General features: G+C 48.2%; 2 protein-coding genes and 2 long non-coding RNA genes across 5 annotated transcripts in view; 2 read left to right on the forward strand and 2 right to left on the reverse strand.

Annotated features, from left to right (window-relative positions):
* Positions 1-12,521, reverse strand: part of LOC126996212 (trichohyalin-like) — a 22,290-nt gene extending 9,769 nt beyond the window's left edge. The window contains exons 1-17 of one of the 2 annotated variants that reach the window (XM_050856539.1): positions 12,356-12,521; positions 11,731-11,926; positions 11,075-11,173; positions 10,505-10,665; positions 10,175-10,315; positions 9,837-9,914; positions 9,337-9,558; positions 8,774-8,911; positions 8,431-8,541; positions 7,473-7,529; positions 6,374-6,499; positions 4,017-4,154; positions 2,971-3,915; positions 2,633-2,770; positions 1,888-2,025; positions 1,464-1,601; positions 871-1,008 (exon numbers count right to left, since the gene is read on the reverse strand). In XM_050856539.1, coding sequence (XP_050712496.1) covers positions 871-1,008; positions 1,464-1,601; positions 1,888-2,025; positions 2,633-2,770; positions 2,971-3,915; positions 4,017-4,154; positions 6,374-6,499; positions 7,473-7,529; positions 8,431-8,541; positions 8,774-8,911; positions 9,337-9,558; positions 9,837-9,914; positions 10,175-10,315; positions 10,505-10,665; positions 11,075-11,173; positions 11,731-11,926; positions 12,356-12,385 — 2,994 coding nt within the window. In that variant the 5' untranslated portion in view covers positions 12,386-12,521. The remainder of the gene's footprint in view (positions 1-870; positions 1,009-1,463; positions 1,602-1,887; positions 2,026-2,632; positions 2,771-2,970; positions 3,916-4,016; positions 4,155-6,373; positions 6,500-7,472; positions 7,530-8,430; positions 8,542-8,773; positions 8,912-9,336; positions 9,559-9,836; positions 9,915-10,174; positions 10,316-10,504; positions 10,666-11,074; positions 11,174-11,730; positions 11,927-12,355) is intronic. The other variant, XM_050856540.1, reaches the window with a different exon arrangement.
* LOC126996218 (uncharacterized) overlaps positions 1-18,780 on the forward strand; it is a 54,786-nt gene that overhangs the window by 15,934 nt on the left and 20,072 nt on the right. The gene's annotated exons all lie outside the window — the stretch shown is intronic.
* LOC126996220 (uncharacterized) lies at positions 7,973-8,422 on the reverse strand. Its single transcript, XR_007751109.1, has 2 exons — positions 8,177-8,422; positions 7,973-8,026 (listed from the first exon to the last, which is right to left on the reverse strand). It is a non-coding gene; the product is annotated as an uncharacterized LOC126996220 (long non-coding RNA).
* LOC126996215 (monocarboxylate transporter 13-like) lies at positions 14,762-18,563 on the forward strand. Its single transcript, XM_050856545.1, has 5 exons — positions 14,762-15,845; positions 15,950-16,220; positions 16,304-16,834; positions 16,951-17,142; positions 18,257-18,563. Exons 1-5 carry the CDS (start codon positions 15,666-15,668, stop codon positions 18,418-18,420), a joined length of 1,338 nt encoding a protein of 445 aa, XP_050712502.1. The 5' UTR covers positions 14,762-15,665; the 3' UTR covers positions 18,421-18,563.

An 18,780-nucleotide genomic window follows, 5' to 3' on the forward strand; every position in this document is an offset into this window, starting at 1 on the left:
GTGGTATTTTTATTGTCATTATTATTGTTGTTGTTGTTGTTAGTAGTAGTAGTGGTGGTGTTGGTGCTGGGAGTAGTAACAGTAGTGGTAGTAGTAATAGTTGTAGTGGTAGTGGTAGTAGTAGTAGTAGTAGTTTGTTTAGTAAAGTTTGTAATATTAAATAAAGATGGTTGTCGGCCACAGGCATTGGCGGGGTGGGGCCAATGAATTGCTATGTGAAAGGATATGAGAGAATATACCGCTCACAACGCAACTCTAATAGATGGAGGCCCGAAGTAGTAGTTGTAGTTGAAAAAAAAAGTAGTAGTAGTAGTAGTAGGAGGAGGAGGAGGAGGAGGAGACGAGAACGAGGACAAGGAGGAGAAAGAACAAAAAAGAAGAAAGAAGAAAAAGAAGAAGAAGAAGAAAGAGAAGAGGAAGAAGAACAAGAACTTGAACAAAAACAAGAACAAGGAAGAGAAGAAGAGGAAGAAGATGAAGAAGTAAAAGAAGAAGCAGAAGAAAAAGGAAAAGAAAACGACGAGGAAAAAGAGTATATATTAGCAGTGGCATAGTAGTAGTAGAAGTAATAGTAATAGTAGTAGTAGTAGTAGTAGTAGTAGTAGTAGTAGTAGTAGTAGTAGTAGTAGTAGGCAACAGGAACGGCAATATTTTTTTTTCTTTTTTTTTTTACTGCAAAGGAGATAGGTCACGGAAAACAATAATGAAAAAAAAAAAGCCCGCTACTTACTGCCCCTAAAACGATTGGAGAGGAGTGGCCGAAAGAGAAGTCAATTTCGGGAGGTAGACTTCATACAGGTGATAGACAGTACAGGTGGGCAGTGTGTTCAATCAGTTAATCAATCAATCACACCAACCAGCCGTTCCTACCTGCGCTTGGGTCACCTTCTGCTGCTCCTCCTCCAAGATCTGGGCCAGAGCATCAACCTTCTGCTGGAGGGTGGCCACGCTCTGCTGCCCGGCCGTCTCCTTCTGCTCCAGCTGGCGTTCCTTGTGGCGTAGCTGAACCTGAGGAGAGAGGGCGGTTGGTGAGGTGCGGAGGTCAGTGGGGAGAGTTCACGTTGGGGGGGGGGGGGGGGGGTAATACAGGTGATAGTTCAGGTGGGCAAGGTGTTAAATTAATCAGACCAGGGTGCTAGGGGTCATTAGGGGTTGCAGAGGTCATGGAGGGCAGAGGTGAGGTCAAGGGGTCAGGTGTTATTCTTATTTTTTTTTTTCAGCTTTATTATTTGCGGTTATTTTACATCTTTACTTTTTTTCATGTCTCTTACTAATTACTTCTTTCTTACTCTTTTCCCCCAACCCTCCCTTCATCATACAGTTTTTCTTTCATTTTTTTCCCCTTTCACTCTATTCCTTCCTCCTCCTCTCCCTGTTTTCCTCCATTCTTTCCTCCTTCTCTCCCTCTTTCCTTATATCTTTTCCTCCTTTCCTCCCTCCCTCCCCACCCACCCCCTGCTCACCTGGTAGGACGCCACCATCTGCTCGTACTCGCTAAGTTTGCTGTTCTTCTCGGCCATGTCATCGTTGAGGGAGTCGATGATCCTCTCCAGCTCTCTGACGTGCTCGTGTAGCTTGCGGGAGGTCTCGAGCTCGCGGGACTGCAAGGGAGACGAGGGGATGTAGGGAAGGCTTGCGGAGGTGTTGCAGAAGTAGCAGAATAATAGTAGTAGTAGTAAAAGCAGTAGTAGAAGTGAAAGCCTAGAGCAGATAGTCTTATGTGTAGATGTGCATAGGGTGTTCAGGGGACGAGGGGGTGTAGGGAAGGCTTGTGGAGGTGTGACAGAAGTAGCAGAATAGTAGTAGTAGTAGTAGTAGTAGTAGTAGTAGTAGTAGAAGCCGCAATAGTAATAGAAGAGGAGACCTACAGTAGAGATTCATTCATACCTGCGCCGCCTGGACCTTCTGCCTCTCCTCCTCCAGACGACGGGCAGAGCGCTCCACCTCTTCCCTCAGTGTTCCCTCCTTCAGCTTTGCCTCCTCCTGCCTCTCCTCCAGCAGCCTCTCCTTGTAGTGCAGCTCCTCCTGTGGAACGATACAAAAGGTTATGGGACTGGAAATACGTCTTGGTTCTTCTTTCACTCTCGCATGACTTTCCTTCACTATACTTCTTCACTCTCGCATGTTTCGTATTCCTTCATTACTTCTCCTTCACTCTCTTAAGACTCATGCTCCTTCATAGCTCATCCCTCACGTTCCTTCATAGTTCATCCCTCTGCCCTGTTTCACTTTTTCTCAGTTACAGTTGTTCTTCATCAAGTCACTTCTCTCCTAGCGTTTAGTACAGTCAATTATCGATTTACGCGTGTTTGAATTACGCGAATGTGGCATAACGTAAGGTCAATTTTATCTAGTGAATTGTATCTAGTTTTTGCTCTTACTTTCTTTATAGGAGCAGTCTTTTGTGGGGTTATCTTCCTGTCGTTGATTTGTCTCCTTTGCCTCCCCCCCCCCCCAAAAAAAAAAAAAAAAGTTATTAGATACCATATTCGTGAAACCTATTACAAGGCCTCTGACTCTGGACTTCTGACAACCCTCTGTGGTCATTCTTAAAAGTTTATGCCCAGTGTACGCCGGTCGGCTGAGACCTGCGCTGTGTTCCACCTGCTGGTGACGGCCTGAGGGTGCTTACCTTGCACGAGGAGAAGGCCTCCTCCTGCTCCCTGATCCTGCCTGTGAGGGTGGCCACCGAGGCGTTCAGTTCCTCGATGGTCTTCCTGCTCCTCTCCTGCTTCTGCTCCGCCTCCCGCAGCAGGTCATCGTGGTCACGCTGGAACAGAGACGCGGTTAGGTCACATGGGTACCCAGGGCTACTTTGGCTGACGGAAATTCATGATGCTGCAGAGTTACATAAAGAAAACGGGTCTGTCGGTAACGGGGCCTCTTAGTATACTGGTCTGCATTGGTTCAGCTTTGATACAGTTGTGAGTGGCTGTGACAGCCTCGTCCTGGCACGTGCGAGCGTGTTACCTGCAGCGAGAGGGACTTGTGCTCGCCCTCGGTGTGGCGCAGGGACAGCCGGCTCAGGTCCTGCCGCAGCTCGGCCACCGTCTGCCTGTTGCTCTGCTCCTCCCTCTGCATCTGCTGCTGCAGCACGGCGATGGTCTTCCTGCTGGCCTCTTCCTGCTCCTCCAGCTGCTGTTTGAGGGACGCAATCTGCTGCCTGTGGAGACCGTCCTGCTGCAGCTTGTTGGTTGCCTCCTGCAGCTGCTGTTTGAGGGCCGTGATGGCCTGCACGTGGCTGTCCTCCTGGTCCTGCAGTTGCTGACGCAGTGCTGAGATGGTCTTCTTGTGGGCGGCACCCTCCTCTAGCAGCTGCTGCCTCAGGGCTGTGATCTGCTGCCTGTTGTAGGACCCTGTCTCTTGCTGGCTGCTGGCCTCCTGCAGCTGCTGCCTGAGAGAGGCGATAGTCTGTCTGTTGATGTCCTCCTCATCCTGCAGCTGCTGCTTCAGCGAGGCGATGGACCGCTTGCTACTTTCCTCCTGGTCCTGCATCTGCTGCCTGAGGGAGGCCACCGTCTCCCGCTTGTTGGCCTCCTGCTCCTGCAGCTGCTGCCGCAGGCCAGACACGGACTTCCTGTTGGCGGCCTCCTCCTCCTGCAGCTGCTGCCTGAGCGAGGCGATGTACTGCCGCAGGTGAGAGTCCTGCTCCTGCACCTCGGTGGAGTCCTGCAGCTGCTGCCGCAGGGAGGCAATCACGGCCCTGTTGCTGTCTTCCTCGGCCTTCAACTGCCTCCGCAGCGCCTCGACGGCTTGTCTGTGGTTCGCCTCTTCCTCCAATAGCTGTTTCCTGAGAGCTGCTGCCTGTTGCCTGCTGTCTGTCTCCTGCTGCCGCAGCTGCTCTTGCAGGGACCCGATGGTTCTCCTCAGGGCGGCATCTTCCCCCTGCAACTGCTGCAGGGAACACGAGTCTTGCTGCAATGGGAGGAAATCATTTAGAATGGAGGAAAGCTCTCGTTTGAGATATCAAGCTGCACCAGCAGTAGCAGCAATGACACGAACAGCAGCATCCTCACCCGTGCCTCCGCCACCCTCTGCCTCTCGTCCTCCAGCCTCCGGGTGAGCCTGGCCACCTCCTCCCTCAGCTTCTCTTCGGTCTGTTTGGCCTCCTCCTCCACCTCCTCCAGGAGGCTCTCCTTCCCCTTCAGCTTGCTCTGCGAAGGATGAACGTGTCAGTGGGGACAGGTCAGCTGTTAAAGGGGACAGGTCAGCTGCAAAGGGGGACAGGTTGGCTACAAAGGAGGACAGGTCAGCTGCAAAGGGGGACAGGTCAGCTGCTTCAAACTATCGCCCAATTAGCTTAACGTCGGTTATAGGCAAGATGCTTGAGTCCATAATAGCCAGGAACAAAGTACAATAATAATATTGCCAGTTTTCAAGCGAGAACGGGGCCTTCAAGACAAGCAATATATAGCATTGAAGGCGATAGTAGGCTATATACCTATAAAGTAAGGCACACTTTCCGTTATTATTTCCTACATAGCTCATTCACATAGGCATACTAAATATAATCACAAAAAATATATTCTACAGTAACTTCATACAGGTAGGAATCATTGTATTAAGGAATGTATTACAAGTTTTGTATATGTGGCTTGGAGGAACGGGTGCGTCGTCTGCCGGGCTCTCCGCACCCGCTGTACCGATGAGCGTACGCACCCGCTCCTCCAAGCCACAAATACAAAACTTATTCCTTAATACAATGATTCCTACCTGTATGAAGTTACTGTAGAAGATATTTTTTATGTGATTATATTTAGGATGCCTATGTGAATGAGCTATGTAGGTAATAATGACGGAAAGTGTGCATTACTTTATAGGTACTAGCCCACCATCGCCTTCAATGTTACTGCTGTACATTGTTTTGCAGGGCCCGATCTCCCTAGAAAACTGGCAGTATTATTATTATACTTTGTTTCGTAGGTGATGTTATTGATTGTTAAAGTAGAGTGCCGTCATTCAAATTACGAATATTTTTTAATCATGAAACTACCTAGATTATCTCAATAATATATATTTAGAACGTGTCTTTGAAACAATACATGATGTCATGAACAGCCAATCAGGTGAAAAGGGGGCGGAGCTTAGCCAGAATGGGGGAGGGGCATATCGGTGCAAATTGGCCGAGATAATTTGTAGTAATTTGTAGTATTCTCACGAATGTTGTATATCCTTCGTGATTGCTAAATCAAAGACATACATTTTCTCTAGTTATGGGTGAGGCATCTGTTGTTTCAGTTACTAAACACTTGTGCATGAGGGAAAGATACTACAAGGAGATTGGTCAAAAAACTTTTTAACATTACTTTCATTTACCTCCTGCACAACATCACTTTTCTCAGGCATAAAATCCTACTCTGATTATCAAAATGTCCCACTGAGTAATATTGTTGGGCCAGTACTGATGGAGCGCCCAGTCTGTGCTGCTGCATGTTTACAATCAAATTGTAACACCAGAGTCTTCACAAACTTTAAAAAAATATATTGGACTTGAGCAAAGTTTGCGATATAATATCAGTCAGCAATATTCTGATTCTTTTAAATATATTTCCTTCTTAAATAACAAATAGAACACTATTTATTTATAAAATATACGAAGGGGAAGCTGAAGGTGTCCTGCTTCTCACCCCGCAGAGTCAACGCTTTTTCGACCCCGTCCGCTCTCTCTCGAGGTAGCATTAAACAACCCCAACCACGCGGGGACGTATAATACTGCGATTCACAGCCAAGGGAAATGGAGGGAAAGGGAAAGGGGATGGGGGAGATTAAGACTACGGCCGTTAGGCTTATGAGTAGTACTATCCTTAATTTGATGGTCTAAAGATAATATCGTGGCCGGGCTCAAGGAGTGTTCTATATTTTTGTGAAGGCATCCGCCGCGCGTGAGGCAACACTGCAAGACACTTGTGCGGAGTGAAGGGCAGCAATCTGGGCACATGTGTGAGTTCTCCGCTACAAGTGTTGACCGACACAATTCTGTTTCTAATTGAATCATTAAAACGGTTAGGAGATGATGGCAGACGATGAGCACACCGAAAAGTTTGATTATAACTCACCGGCAATAATTACGCGGCAATAATTACGAGATTACCTACGAGAACATTTATGCGGAGCGTTGGCCAGTGGTAGGGTGCAGTGTTCTGATGATGACCGCCAGATATCTCGACGGGATATTTTTCAGAAATTGACCCAGAGAATCACATCGCCCCGAATTCTTTAATTACTTGTCCTCGCATCTGTACTTGGTTGGAAAAGAAAATAAATACCATTCTTTGCCCAAAATATATAAGTGGTTAGTACTATGTGTTTTTTTCCCCTATTTCGGTGATTCTTGGGAGGTAGGTCAAGTGAAGCGTCAGTCTTCGTGTCTCACCTGCGTGGTGGCGGTGGTCACCTCGAGCACCTTCACCTGTCGGTACAAGTCGTCGATCTCGTCGTTCATGTCCTCGATGATCTTGAGGTTGTACTCGTTCTTCCGCTGCAGCTCCTTCATCTTGACCTGGAGGGAAAGGAAGGGTTCAGGAGTAGGAGGATTAGTGAAAGAGTGAAAAAAAAAAAGAATAAAGAAAAGGAGGAGGAAGAGATCGAAAAAAAAAAAAGAAGATAAAGAGGCAGAAAATGAGAAAAGAAAAAGGAGGAGGAGGAGGAGAAGAAGAAGGAGGAGGAGGATCAGTGAAAGAGTGAAAAAAAAAGAATAAAGAAAAGGAGGAGGAAGAGGTCATAAAAAAAGAAGATAGAGGCAAAAAATGAGAAAAAGAAAAAGAAGGAAGAGGAGGAGGAGGAGGAGGAGGAGGATCTGTTAGTATGACTGGAGGAGAAGGAAGAAGAAAAGATGAAGATGATGAAAGAAGGAGGAGGAGGAAGAGATGATGGCGGTAAAAGAGGAGAGAGGAAGTCACCCATCAACCCGGACTCTAGAGGAAGCCGTCCAAGCGAATCAAGAACGAGTTCCGGGGGGCAGCATGAGCCAACGCAAGATGGCGCCACTATAAACACTCACTGCGCCAGAACGGGCTGGGCCGACCATCAGGCCCCACCTGGAAGAAGCCTTGGGCCGACCATCAGGCCCCACCGGGAAGATGCCTACCGGCGCAATAGGCAACAACGTAAAAAAAAATAAAAAAAAAGTAATATAAACCCTTAACTCATCATTTGGTGGCTCAAGTGTGCGGTAAGGAAGGTGGTGCATGGTGATGGTGGTGGTGGTGATAGTGATGAAAAGGGTGGTGCTAAGAGTTGAGATGGGGAGGTGATGGTGATGTCAGGAAAGGTGATGATGATGATGATGGTAATGATGGTGATGGTGAGGGTGAGTAAACCTTCTGTTCCCTTCTTCTTCTGTCTTTCCTTTCCATCTGATATCCCTTCCCTTCTTCCTTTCCCTTCCCTTTTCGGTTCCCTTCTCCCTCTCTCCCTTCCCTTCTTCCTTACTCCCTCCCCCTCTCTCTCCCCCTCCCTCACCCATCACATACCTGGGTGCTTGGGGATCCTGGGGGGGCTGCTCTCTCTCCCTTGCTTCTTTCTCCTTCCTGTGGCCATGAGATTATAAAAAAAAAGAAATACAAGCTTCGTCAGTGTTAATAAGAAATCGCTTGTGTGTGTGTGTGTGTGTGTGTGTGTGTGTGTGTGTGTGTGTGTGTGTGTGTGTGTCGGTTCAGTGTATTCCTTATTTCTATCTGTTTTTTTCTCCTAATCTTTTCTTTTTCCTTTCCTCACTCCCTTCTGTCACTAATCAGTTTATGTTTCTATTATTTACTATTTCTTCCTTGTTTCTCTTTCTATGTTCTCTTTTTACCTTCTGTTTCTCTATTTTCTTATATCTCTATGTTTATCCACTGGTACTTGCTTCTATTCTTGCTATGTTCTCTCTACCTCCCTCTGTCTGTCTCTATAAGGGCCTGTTCTCAATCTCCAATGTGCTACTTCATCCTTCTTCTTCTCCCTCTTTGTCCCTTTTCATTCCTGTCATTTCCTCACCTCCTTCTTGCTATGTTTCTCCTTTTCTCTTGCTATGCCCTTTATTTACCTTTCTCTGTCTGTCTCTCTACCAAGCTCCAATGTCCAATGTGCTACTTCATCCTTCTTCTCCTCCCTCTTTGTCCCTTTTCATTCCTGTCATTTCCTCACCTCCTTCTTGCCATGTTTCTCCTTTTCTCTTGCTATGCCCTTTATTTACCTTCCTCTGTCTGTCTCTCTACCAATCTCCAATGTCCAATGTGCTACTTCATCCTTCTTCTTCTCCCTCTTTGTCCCTTTTAATGCCTGTTCTTTCCTCACCTCCTTCTGTTTCTTGCTATGTTTCTCCTTTTCTCTTGCTATGCCCTTTATTTACCTTCCTCTGTCTGTCTCTCTACCAAGCTCCAATGTCCAATGTGTTACTTCATCCTTCTTCTCCCTCTTTGTCCCTTTTAATGCCTGTTCTTTCCTCACCTCCTTCAGTTTCTCCTCCAGTCGCCTCGTCAGCTGGGTCACCTTCGCCTTCATCTCGGCCTCCGCCACCTTCGCCGCCTCCCTCTCCGCCTCCTTCCTCTGAATCACTTCCTGAAAAGGCAATAGAACCTTCAATCCTTCCCTCCTTCTTCAGCAATCTTCAAGCACTGTATTGTACTCTCTTCCTCACCCTCAGGAATCAAATAAAAACACACACAAACACAAACAAACACAAACACACCTCTCCCTACCTGTCCTCAGCTTCCCTTGCACCTCTTCTACCTGTCCCAGCCCATCCTACCTCTCCAGCACCCTTTCCTTCCTTCCTTTCCCTTCCCCTCACCTGTGTGGCTGCCTCCTTCCCCTTGAGCCATGTCACCTCCCCCTGCAGCGCCTCCAGCTGGCTCCTGAGGGAGGTGATGGTTTCCCTGTCCACCTCTCGTCCACTGTCAACGTCATCCCTCCGGCCTTTGTCCCTGTCCTGTTGGGAAGGGAAGGACTTAGGAATGGAATGGGAAGGAAAGGAATGAAGGGGTGCAGTGGGAAGGAAGGAAAGGGGGTGAATAGGATGGGAAGGGAAGGGAATAAGCAGGATGACAGGGAAAGAAAGGGGTGAGTAGAATGGAAAGACAAGGGAAAGGGTTAATTAAGTAGGATGGGTAGAGAAGGAAAGAGGAAGGGAAGGAAAAGGATATGATGGGAAGGGAAGGAAAGGGAATAAGTAGGATGGGAAGGAAACGGAAGGGTAAGAGTATAGATTGGAAGGGAAAGAAAAGGAAGAAGGGACGAGTAGGTTGGGAAGGGAAGGGAAGGGAAAGGATGAAGGGATGGGAAGAAAGGAGACAGACATATAGAGAGTAACAGAAAAGAAACACTTCACATTATTGTACACGTTTGACCCCTGACCTGTGTTCCCAATGCCCCACGCGGCTCTTGGTCAAGGTGGTGCACGCTGATGTCATCCAAGGCCCCTGCCGAGTGTCCTGCAACCTTGAGTCTGTAGGAGGAGGAGGAGGAGGAGGAGAAGGAAGCGTTGGCGGTGGTGATGGTGGTGGCGGTGAAGTCCTTCGGCGTTGGTGAGTGAGTTCGCGAAGGAGACTCAAGAATGGATGGGACTGCTGGAGCCTCCTGTTGAAAAGTGGCATTGTATAGTGGGTGGGTGTGGGTGTGGGTGTGGGTGTCAGTGTGTTTGTCTATCTACCTATCTGTTTATCCATCCATCTATCTGTCTGTCTTTTTATATTTATCTGTCGGTCTGTTTATTTACTCTATGTCAGTTTGTGTTTCCATGTAATGTCTGCTTGTATAACTGTCTGTCTGTCTGTCTGTCTGTCTGTCTACCACTTACACTCCTGTTTCTTCATTATCCATCTCTCACTCACTCACTCACTCTTACTCTCACTCACCTTCACGCTCATGTCGTCCTCGGAGGCGTGACTCGTCTTGCTGCGTGTGGACAGGTAGCCCGCGGAGCCTCGCCATGGCTGGGGGGAGGGAGAGGTGAAGGGAGAGGTCATGAAAGGGGGGGAGAGGGGCAGGAGGGGGGAGGAGAGCAACATCAGCTAGTCACAAATCAATAAAAAAATATATAAAAACAACAAACCTACATACGAACTTACAAACCGAACCCAATGGAAACAATACCAGTAAAGTGCGCCGTAAAGGAAGAAGAAGAAGAAAAGAAAAAAAAAAACAGCCTCCAATCACCCTGTAAAAGGAGAGAAAAATTAAAGTCACCACTCACACTGACTGGCCGGTTCCGTTTAGAGGGCGACTGGTGCTGCTTGAGGTAAAGATGAATGTCTTGCCACTTCCTCTCCTTCGCCACGTCTTTCGGGGTCTTGTTCCTGTGGTCACGTGCACCTGGATCCATCCCTCGGCCCACCTGTGAAGAGGGAGGTAGGTGAAGAATTCGAAGAGGAGTAAGAGGAATTAGTGAAGGATTGAGGAGTGGGGAAAATAAGAAAAAGGAACATCTGTGAGGAGAGAGACAGCTGTAGAAGAAGAAAAGTAAAGAGAAGAAGGAAAAAGTCAAATGGTTGGCAGTTGTTGAAAATATTAAAGACCCACTCACCAGCCACTTGACAACCCCGAGGTCTCCATGGGCGGCTGCTAAGTGGAGGGCCGTGGAGTGGTCGTTGTCCAGGGCTAATAGAAGGTTGCTGTCGTGGCCCTCCAGGACCTGAAGAGCGCCCAGCTGCCCCCCGTAAGCTGCCCAGTGCATCGCTGTTCGACCTGTAGTAGAAAGACCGAGACATGCTGTAAGGTTTTGGTTCTTGTCTTATGATCCTGGTTCCGTTTCATGTATATTTGGTTTCTGATTCTGTTTCGGTTATGTTTGCTTTTAGGGTTCTGGTTTTTGTCTCATTGTCCTGGTTCTGCTGTTTGATGTGTTCGTGTTAAGGTTGTGGTTTTGTTGTTTGGTTTATAATTGCGTTAAGGTTCTGGTTTTGGTGTTTGGATTATGTTCTGCTGTTAAAAGGAAGACTAAGAACTGCTGTTAAGGTTCTGGTTCTTGTCTTATGATCCTGGCCGCCCTGTTTGGTGTATGTTTACGATAATGTTCTGGTCTCGTAACGAACAGTCTTGGTTTTTCTCTTGAGGTTATGGTTCTTTATGTGTAAGACATCCACGAACTCTTTACCTTTATCATCTCGGATCTCGGGGTCAGCGCCAGCCCTCAGCAGCTCCTCCATGACGTCCAGGTGACCCGCCTCTGCCGCCAGGTGGAACGCCGTACCACCTGAGAATAAGGAGAAGCACGAAGCAAAGTGTTGAGTCCACCTGTCACTGTCCTTCGTCTCGTGTGATTTCGTTCAAAGCGAGTTTGTTTGGTCTTCGAAATCGAAAGTCAGATATATGAAACGGAAAGAAATCGAATTCTAAATAATAATAGCTATAAACGATAATGAACCACCGGCAGCTGTCTTATCTAATTAATTAATTAATGTCTAATTGAACCCTCTCCCAACTCTCGTATTTGCTATTATAACACCTGTGGGGCGAAGGAGAAGGAGGAGGTGGAAGAAGGAAAAAGAAGAGGAGGGTGTAAGAGAGAGGAGATAATTATGTAGGGTCATATCCATAAACATTTCTGCGCCCAAGCACACAAATTTAACAAGGCTTTCGTGGGTGTTGTGGGCACTTCCATGAGTAGATTTATGTTGGTAGTAGTCTGACCATTCCTCTGCACCCTGAACCTAAAAACACTCATTGTAACTCCATTGATTTCCTTTGAGGCCTTTGAAAAGAGTTGCTGTGAGAGGCGGAGGCATCTGAGCATACCGACGATTCACTCACCCTCATCCCCATGCCTCTTGCTCCTGATGTTGACCTGCGCCTTGTGACTCAGCAGCAGACGCACCACCTCGCTTCGGCCTGTTTCACTCGCCTCGTGTAGGGCCTGTCTGCCTGCGCCCCCGCCCCCGTCCACCAGCCCCCCTTGCTCCAGGGCTGTTTTCACTCCCCCCATGTCCCCCGCCCGTGCCGCCCTCACCTGCGAACGGAATGGACACGTTTATGTGTGTATTGGGAGATAGGTAGATAGATAGGTATAGATTCGAAAAGCAGAGGTTACGTTGGTGGTTTGAGGAAGGAGGTACAAATATAGAGATGAAAATGGCTTGGGAGGCATATGTAGATGGTTTGGCAGATAGACGGTTTAAAGTAGGAGGCTGGTGAAGTAGAAGATAAAATAAGTAAAGCAAACAGGTAGATAATGAAAAGAAGGAGCTACGTGGATGATTTGAAGAAGGAGGTACAAATATAGAGATGAAAATTGTTTCGGAGCTATATGTAGATGGTTTAGCAGACATAATAGACGGTTTAATGTAAGGGGCAAGTAAAGTAGAAGGCAAAATAAATGAAACTGGTTGGTAGATAATGAAGAGAAGGAAGTGCCGTGTCCCTCAAGTGAAAACCTTACCATTTTGAGCTGAACACTGCTGGTCATCATTGCTGCTGTTGCCTCCTGCCTATAGTTGTAGCAGTAGTAGTAGTAGTAGTCGTAGTTGCTATTATTTCAACCAGTATAGCACCATTACTAACACCAGCACTAGCAACGCCCCACAACACATACAGACTGAGTGAGTAGTTTGTGGAGTAGTTGTAGTAGTAAGTGGAGGAGGAGGAGGAGGGGGGGGAGAGGGGAGCAGGATTCCGTTGTCGAGGTGATAAGATAAGCAATGATAACACAGGTCCGCTTGTCGGTGGGAAGGCGCACCCCCTCACCCACACCCACCCACCCACCACCCGCAATACCCACACGTGACTTCCGCCTCAATATCTTCCGTCACATTTACATATTTAAACGACATTGAATCCCTTTCCGGTGACGCGCTTGCAGATAAGATGGCCTTGAGCGGGATTGTGTTTGTCTGACTCACGGAACGAAAGTAAGTCTATGTAATTCGAAAGGGAAGCAAAGTTTTTTTTTCTAGTTTGACCTAACGTAACAAAACCAAACGAAGCTTAACCAGACCCAACCAAACTGAGAGAGAGAATTGACCCAAACTAAGCCTGACCAACCAAAGCCAACCATACCCAACCAAACCGTGGATGGAACTGAAACAAACCAAGCCTATCCAAATGAAGCCAACCAGAACCAACCAAACCGAGAGAGAGAATTGACCCTAACCAAGCCTGACCAAACAGCCAAACCAGACGCAACCAAACCGAAGAAGGAACTAAGCCAAACCAAGCCTGACCAAACGAAGACGCAACCAAAGCAAACCAAACGAAGCCAAACCAGACGCAACCAAACCTAACCAAAGCAAACCAAACGAAGCTAAAGTAGACGCGACCAAACCTTACCAAAGCAAACCAAACGGAAGGGAAACTAAGCCAAACCAAACCTGACCAAAAGAAGACAGATCAAACCCAATCAAACCTAACCAAACCAAACCTGACTCAACCAAAAAAGCTAACCTGACCTGACCTAACCAAACCAAATAAACTAACCTAACCTAACCAAACCAAACCAAACCGGACTCAACCAAACAAACTAACCTTACCTAACCAAACCAAATCAGATTCAACCAAAGAAACTAACCTGACCTAACCAAACCAAATAAACTAACCTAACCCAACCAAACCAGACCGGACTCAACCAAACAATCAAGCCTAACCTAACCTAACTTAACCTATCTAACCCAACCCACTCTCAGCACCTGCCTATCGACCCTTGAGAATAAGAAAACGGAGGTCTGTACCAAGAGTTATGAAGGTTTAGCGACGAAGATCAAAGGGAAGGATGATGCGTACTGAGAGTCACTTGCATATTTGGAACGAAGGTTTGCGGGAGAGACGAAGGGGAGGCAAGGTCTACCCCGTGTCTTCCCTTATACCTGCGAGGAAAAATATGTTTATTTTCCAAATTTGGTGCGGTAAATAGTTGTGGTTCAATTAAAGTAACCTGAGAAAATATTTTCCCTAATTAGAAAGTCGTATATTATAGTTGCAGCGAATATGTTTGTCTTTTTACAACAACAACACGCACCTTCAAAGCACAGAGGAACTAGCCAGGCGGGAACCTTCGTAACTCACCACCTACCTTTTTCTACGACTTTCTTTTCTTTTCACGGCTAACACTTGAGAATTTACCATTATGATAATTATTTTCTTCATTGAGCACGTTATGTAAACATGCAAAGAGCGAGATAGATGCCTTGATGGGTCGAGAACAGGGAGTGCAAGGCAGGAAGGGTGTGGTCAGGGCGTAATTATTGTCTACCCAGTGGGCACAGGTGTAGATTTTCACTGGGTAGTATGGGTGCAATAGCATTGTGTGTGTCAATGTCAGAGGTGAGCAATTGCGGTACTTAGTGCGGTAGTGCGGTAGTACCGCATCACAAAAAAATACCGCACTACCGCAAAATTTCTGAAAATACCGCACTACCGTGGACCGCACTAAAAAATCGTGCGGTACTTTTTTGTGGTACTTCGAAAACTATCGAAGACGACATTTGCAGCGCGGTATGCTCACAATTTTTTTTTTTTTTTTACAGTGAATCGGACTCAATCAGTCAATCGGTATCAGTCATCAGAATCAGTGATTCAATCATTCTGACTATTTAGTTGTTGTTCAAAATCAAATACTAAATAGACAGACTAAACTACTACACTGCGAGTCTTCTTTAACCCGCGCGGTGCAGGCCATTTCAACCCCGGACCCGTCCGTGGTGCCGGCCGACTTTTCATTATACTACTATTTTAAGCATGTTTCCTTCGTTTGGATAGCCAGGATAGGCACTGAAGTATTTTTTTACTACCCCTACCACAGTACCGCACACCGCGTACCCTACTGGGAAAGAAAAAAATTGGACCGCACTACCACAACCGCACTACTGAAAAAGTACCGCACTACCGCAACCGCACAACTGATTTTTCAGTACCGTGCCCACCTCTGGTGTATGTGTGTGCGTGCATTATATCTGGTAGGTGGAAAGTAGGATGCAGTGTGTGTATGTGCATTATATCTTACTTTGCCTTTCCGAGCAACTTGTGGTAAGGATTGAAGGCACGGTCTGCGGCCGTGCCAACATTGTCGAAGGGAAGGTACGCGGCTCGATCTTCATGACTCTTGGTACGGGCCAGAGAATAGTCAGTATGAAAAGAAGAAAAGGTTGACACTTTGTCGCTACCCTTCCCTCAGGCGAGCCGAATCGCAGTTATCGTCTTTTAATTGTAATAAATTGACCGCCAAATTTCTGTAATGACTGTCCGAGGTGTCATTAAGCTGGATTTTTTTTTTTTAACTTTTTCTCATCAAAGAGTAGATTTTTTTCTTATGTTTTTTTTGTTTTCAAAGTAGAATACATCAGAGACGCATTGGCGATTAAAAAAAAAAAATGGTTGGTTAGTTGAAAATCCGTTTTCGTAACACCACAGTCTGCTCATTTATCGTCCGGTGGGGAAGGTGGAGAGCACGGAGGAACAGAACACTTGTATATCCCCCACTCCTGTTTCATTGCCCCCGACCCCCCTCTCTCCCTCCGTTTAATTCATCTTCTTAGCTGGGGAATGGAAGATAGCATCAGTGTGCTTTGACGCCGCGGAGAAGACTTGTGGCTAGCCTAACTGCGTCTCTGCATCTTGTTCCCTCTCTCACCCTCCCGTTTAGTTTATCTTCTTAGCTGGGGAATGGAAGATACCATCAGTGTGCTGGTGACGCCGCGGAGAAAACTTGTGGCTTGTGACTTGTCCACATCCTTTCATTCTCTCTGTTTCTCACACACATGAATGAAAATGTTGAAACTGCCATGAGTATCATTAAGATTCACTGGAAAGAAGAGCAAGAAGAGAAAGGAGAAAAGGAAGAGGAGGAGGAGGAGGAGGAGGAGGAAACTCAGGATGCGGAGAAAGCGAAGGGTCAAAACAGAGGCTGGTCGCTCATCTGGGCTGGGTTCTCCATAAACGTGAGTATGGTTCCCTGCTGGTGTCCAGGCATTGCCTTTTATAGCTGCAGTTGTCGAGGAGGTGGTGGTGGCGGTGACAGTCCTCACGTACAGATATCCTGCAGGTGCTGGCGACGGTGGGGGTCAACTCCTTCGGGGTGCTGTTCTCGCCGCGGCTGCTGGAGTTGGGGTCGTCACCGTCTCTTTTGTCCAGCGTGACGAGCGTGTCGCTGGGCGCCGGCTGTGTGCTGTGCTTGTTCATGGCGCCGCTGCTGCATCGATGGGGATGCCGTCGTCTGGTGATGCCGATCTCCCTGCTCTATAGCGTCGCCTTCTTCCTGGCAGCCCTCGCCTCCTCGAGGCTGGCAGCGTTTGCTGGAGCCGCTATGGTTGCCGGTGAGTGGGTGCATGTGCAGCGAGGCGTGGCAGCACCACGGGACGGACAGGATCGCTGGGCTCTGACAAGTCGTTCTCCTCAGGGTCGTGTGGCAGGATCATTAGCGCGGTGGTGCAGGTGGCCGTGAGTCGCAGTTACCAGCAAATGCGGCCGCTGGCCATGGGCGTGACTGCAGTGGGCATCTCGGTCAGTCAGGTCGTGGGGCCGCCGCTGCTCGCCTTCCTGATGGGCCACTACAACCTCCGAACGACCCTTCTGCTGACCGGCGTCGTCATGCTGCACCTTTGCCTCGCCGCCACGCTCTTGCCGTCAGACCCTGCCTGTGACTCCTCTGAGCGGCTGAGTTACTTGGTGGTGCTGCGGCGGCGCGGCGTGCTGTTATTGTGCCTGGTGATAGCCCTCTTCAACGCGGGCCTCTTCGTCTCCTGGGCCACGATCCCGCTGGCCCTGTTCGCCACGGGCCACAGCCCGCACGAGGTTTCCCTGTACCTAAGCGTGGCAGGTCTGGCCAACCTGGTCGCCAGAGTGGCCACCAGTCTGCTACAAGGCCGCTGTTCACGACCACTCTTCGCCCTTAAGGTCGCCTCCGCCATGGCCGCCGTCGCTATTTGTGGTGAGTAATTGATTTACTTGCTTTTTAGATTCTCCCGTGCCAATCCCCACTCCCCCCTCCCCCCTCCTTTTACATCATCTCAGTTGAACGATTCTAACTTGGCGCCGTGTTTGCAGTGTGGCACCTTGTGGAGCATCGAGTGTGGAAGACGGCGTGGCTGGCCGTGCTCGGGGCAGGCAATGGCGTCGTCGGAAATGTCTCAGGTTTGGTGACCCTGGAGGTGGTGGGGCTGAGGCGGCAGGCGGTGGTGGTCAGCCTCGCCTCCATGTTCTCAGGGGTCGCTATACTGCTGGTCGGACCTGTGGCAGGTGTGAATTTATCATTAGTCGAAGCTTAACACCCACTCTTCTTTCCCTGTCGGGTATCATCACCCTAAGGGGCTCTCACACATTCCCGGTCCCGGTCCCGATCGTCCCCGATGACTCCCGATAAGCCGATCGGGGCCTGACCGCCGACGAAATAGGCAATAATCCCGGGATCGGCAGCTTCCGGCGGTTTACCGGCGGTAGACCGACGACCATATACGATTTTCGATTTCTACGACCGGCGACTGCAGCAGGTCAGTCGGCGGTGGACCTGCGGCACATCGACTAGCAAACGCTTTCTTTGCATTTACATATATTTATAATTACCTCATAAACAGCTTCATACCTAAATTCATTCGTGTGCATAAAACACACACACACACACACACACACACACACACACACACACACTCTCTCTCTCTCTCTCTCTCTCTCTCTCTCTCTCTCTCTCTCTCTCTCTCTCTCTCTCTCTCTCTCTCTCTCTCTCTCTCTCTCTCTCTCTCTCTCTCTATATATATATATATATATATATATATATATATTTATTTTCTCTCTTTCACCCATTCCTCTTCCTCCTTTATCTCATCTCCCTCTCTCTCTTCATCCCTCGCTCCTACCTGTTCCTCCTCATTTTCCTCCTTCCTCCCTTGCTAATCCCCAGGTCAGACACAGGTGTTCATTCGCGGTCTACCGCCGGTTTGCCGCGGGTTGTCGGCGGTTGACCGCCGGTCGATCGGCAATATTTTTCGACACCGCCGGTCGACCGAGCGCATCGCCGATATCTTTGAAAATTTTAAAGTTGACCGGCGGTGGTCGGCTGCGGCTACGGTTCTCAGGGTCGACCGGCGGTAGACCGGCGGTCTGCCGCCGACAATCCCCAATCTTACAGCCGGTCGACCGGCGACCGGCTTATCGGGAGTCATCGGGGACGATCGGGACCGGGACTGGGAATGTGTGAGAGCCCCTGATGTCTTTACCCTCGCCCAGCTCGCAGTGTTCTCCTTGTTCGGCAGCTATTCTGAGTGTTATTCAAGGTTGCATTGTCCCTTTGTCCAGCTGTGAGCTTGGAAGTAGCCGATGCCTCCCCACCACATTGGCGCACCTTTGTGTTCTACAGATCTGGCTCGAGAGGTGACGGGAACCTACGCCGGCAGCATGTGCCTGCTGAGCGGCCTCCTCCTGGTGAGCCAGCTGTTGTCGGTGTGCCTGCCCTCTGCCCGCCCACGCTCACGCCCTCCCAACACCCACAAGTACCACCTACTCACCCGCCCCTCAGCGTGAAAAGTGACTCTGACAACCTGCTGAGAAGAGGCTCTCTTAGCGGCATGTGAAGGACTAGGGAGGTGACAGATTACGTTTGACTCAAGAACTGTCATGCGTCAGAGAAAATGGTTACCAAGAGGAATAAAATCACTTTTTATTAATGACTTAATCATTAACATTAGCAACCATAACTGACCCACTGCAGGACAAAGGCTTTTCCATGTGTTTCCCACATTGTTAGGTGTTAGAGAGCAAAATCAAATTAATTAATTACCCAAGTTTTTCAAAATTATATGAATATTTTCGTCCCCAGCGAAGTAACGTTGCCCTCTTATGTTTGTAAACAAATGTTTGGAGTAGCAATTTTACAAATCTATT

Source organism: Eriocheir sinensis, chromosome 9 (assembly GCF_024679095.1).
Source record: "Eriocheir sinensis breed Jianghai 21 chromosome 9, ASM2467909v1, whole genome shotgun sequence".
Lineage (NCBI taxonomy): Eukaryota > Metazoa > Arthropoda > Malacostraca > Decapoda > Varunidae > Eriocheir > Eriocheir sinensis.

Excerpts from the sequence above, each read along its gene's own strand:
- LOC126996215 (XM_050856545.1), top strand. The coding sequence starts at position 15,666 with ATGAATGAAAATGTTGAAACTGCCATGAGTATCATTAAGATTCACTGG. Across the intron at positions 15,846-15,949 it reads GGGCTGGGTTCTCCATAAAC|GTGCTGGCGACGGTGGGGGT; the intron begins GTGAGTATGGTT and ends GATATCCTGCAG. Across the intron at positions 16,221-16,303 it reads TGGAGCCGCTATGGTTGCCG|GGTCGTGTGGCAGGATCATT; the intron begins GTGAGTGGGTGC and ends CGTTCTCCTCAG.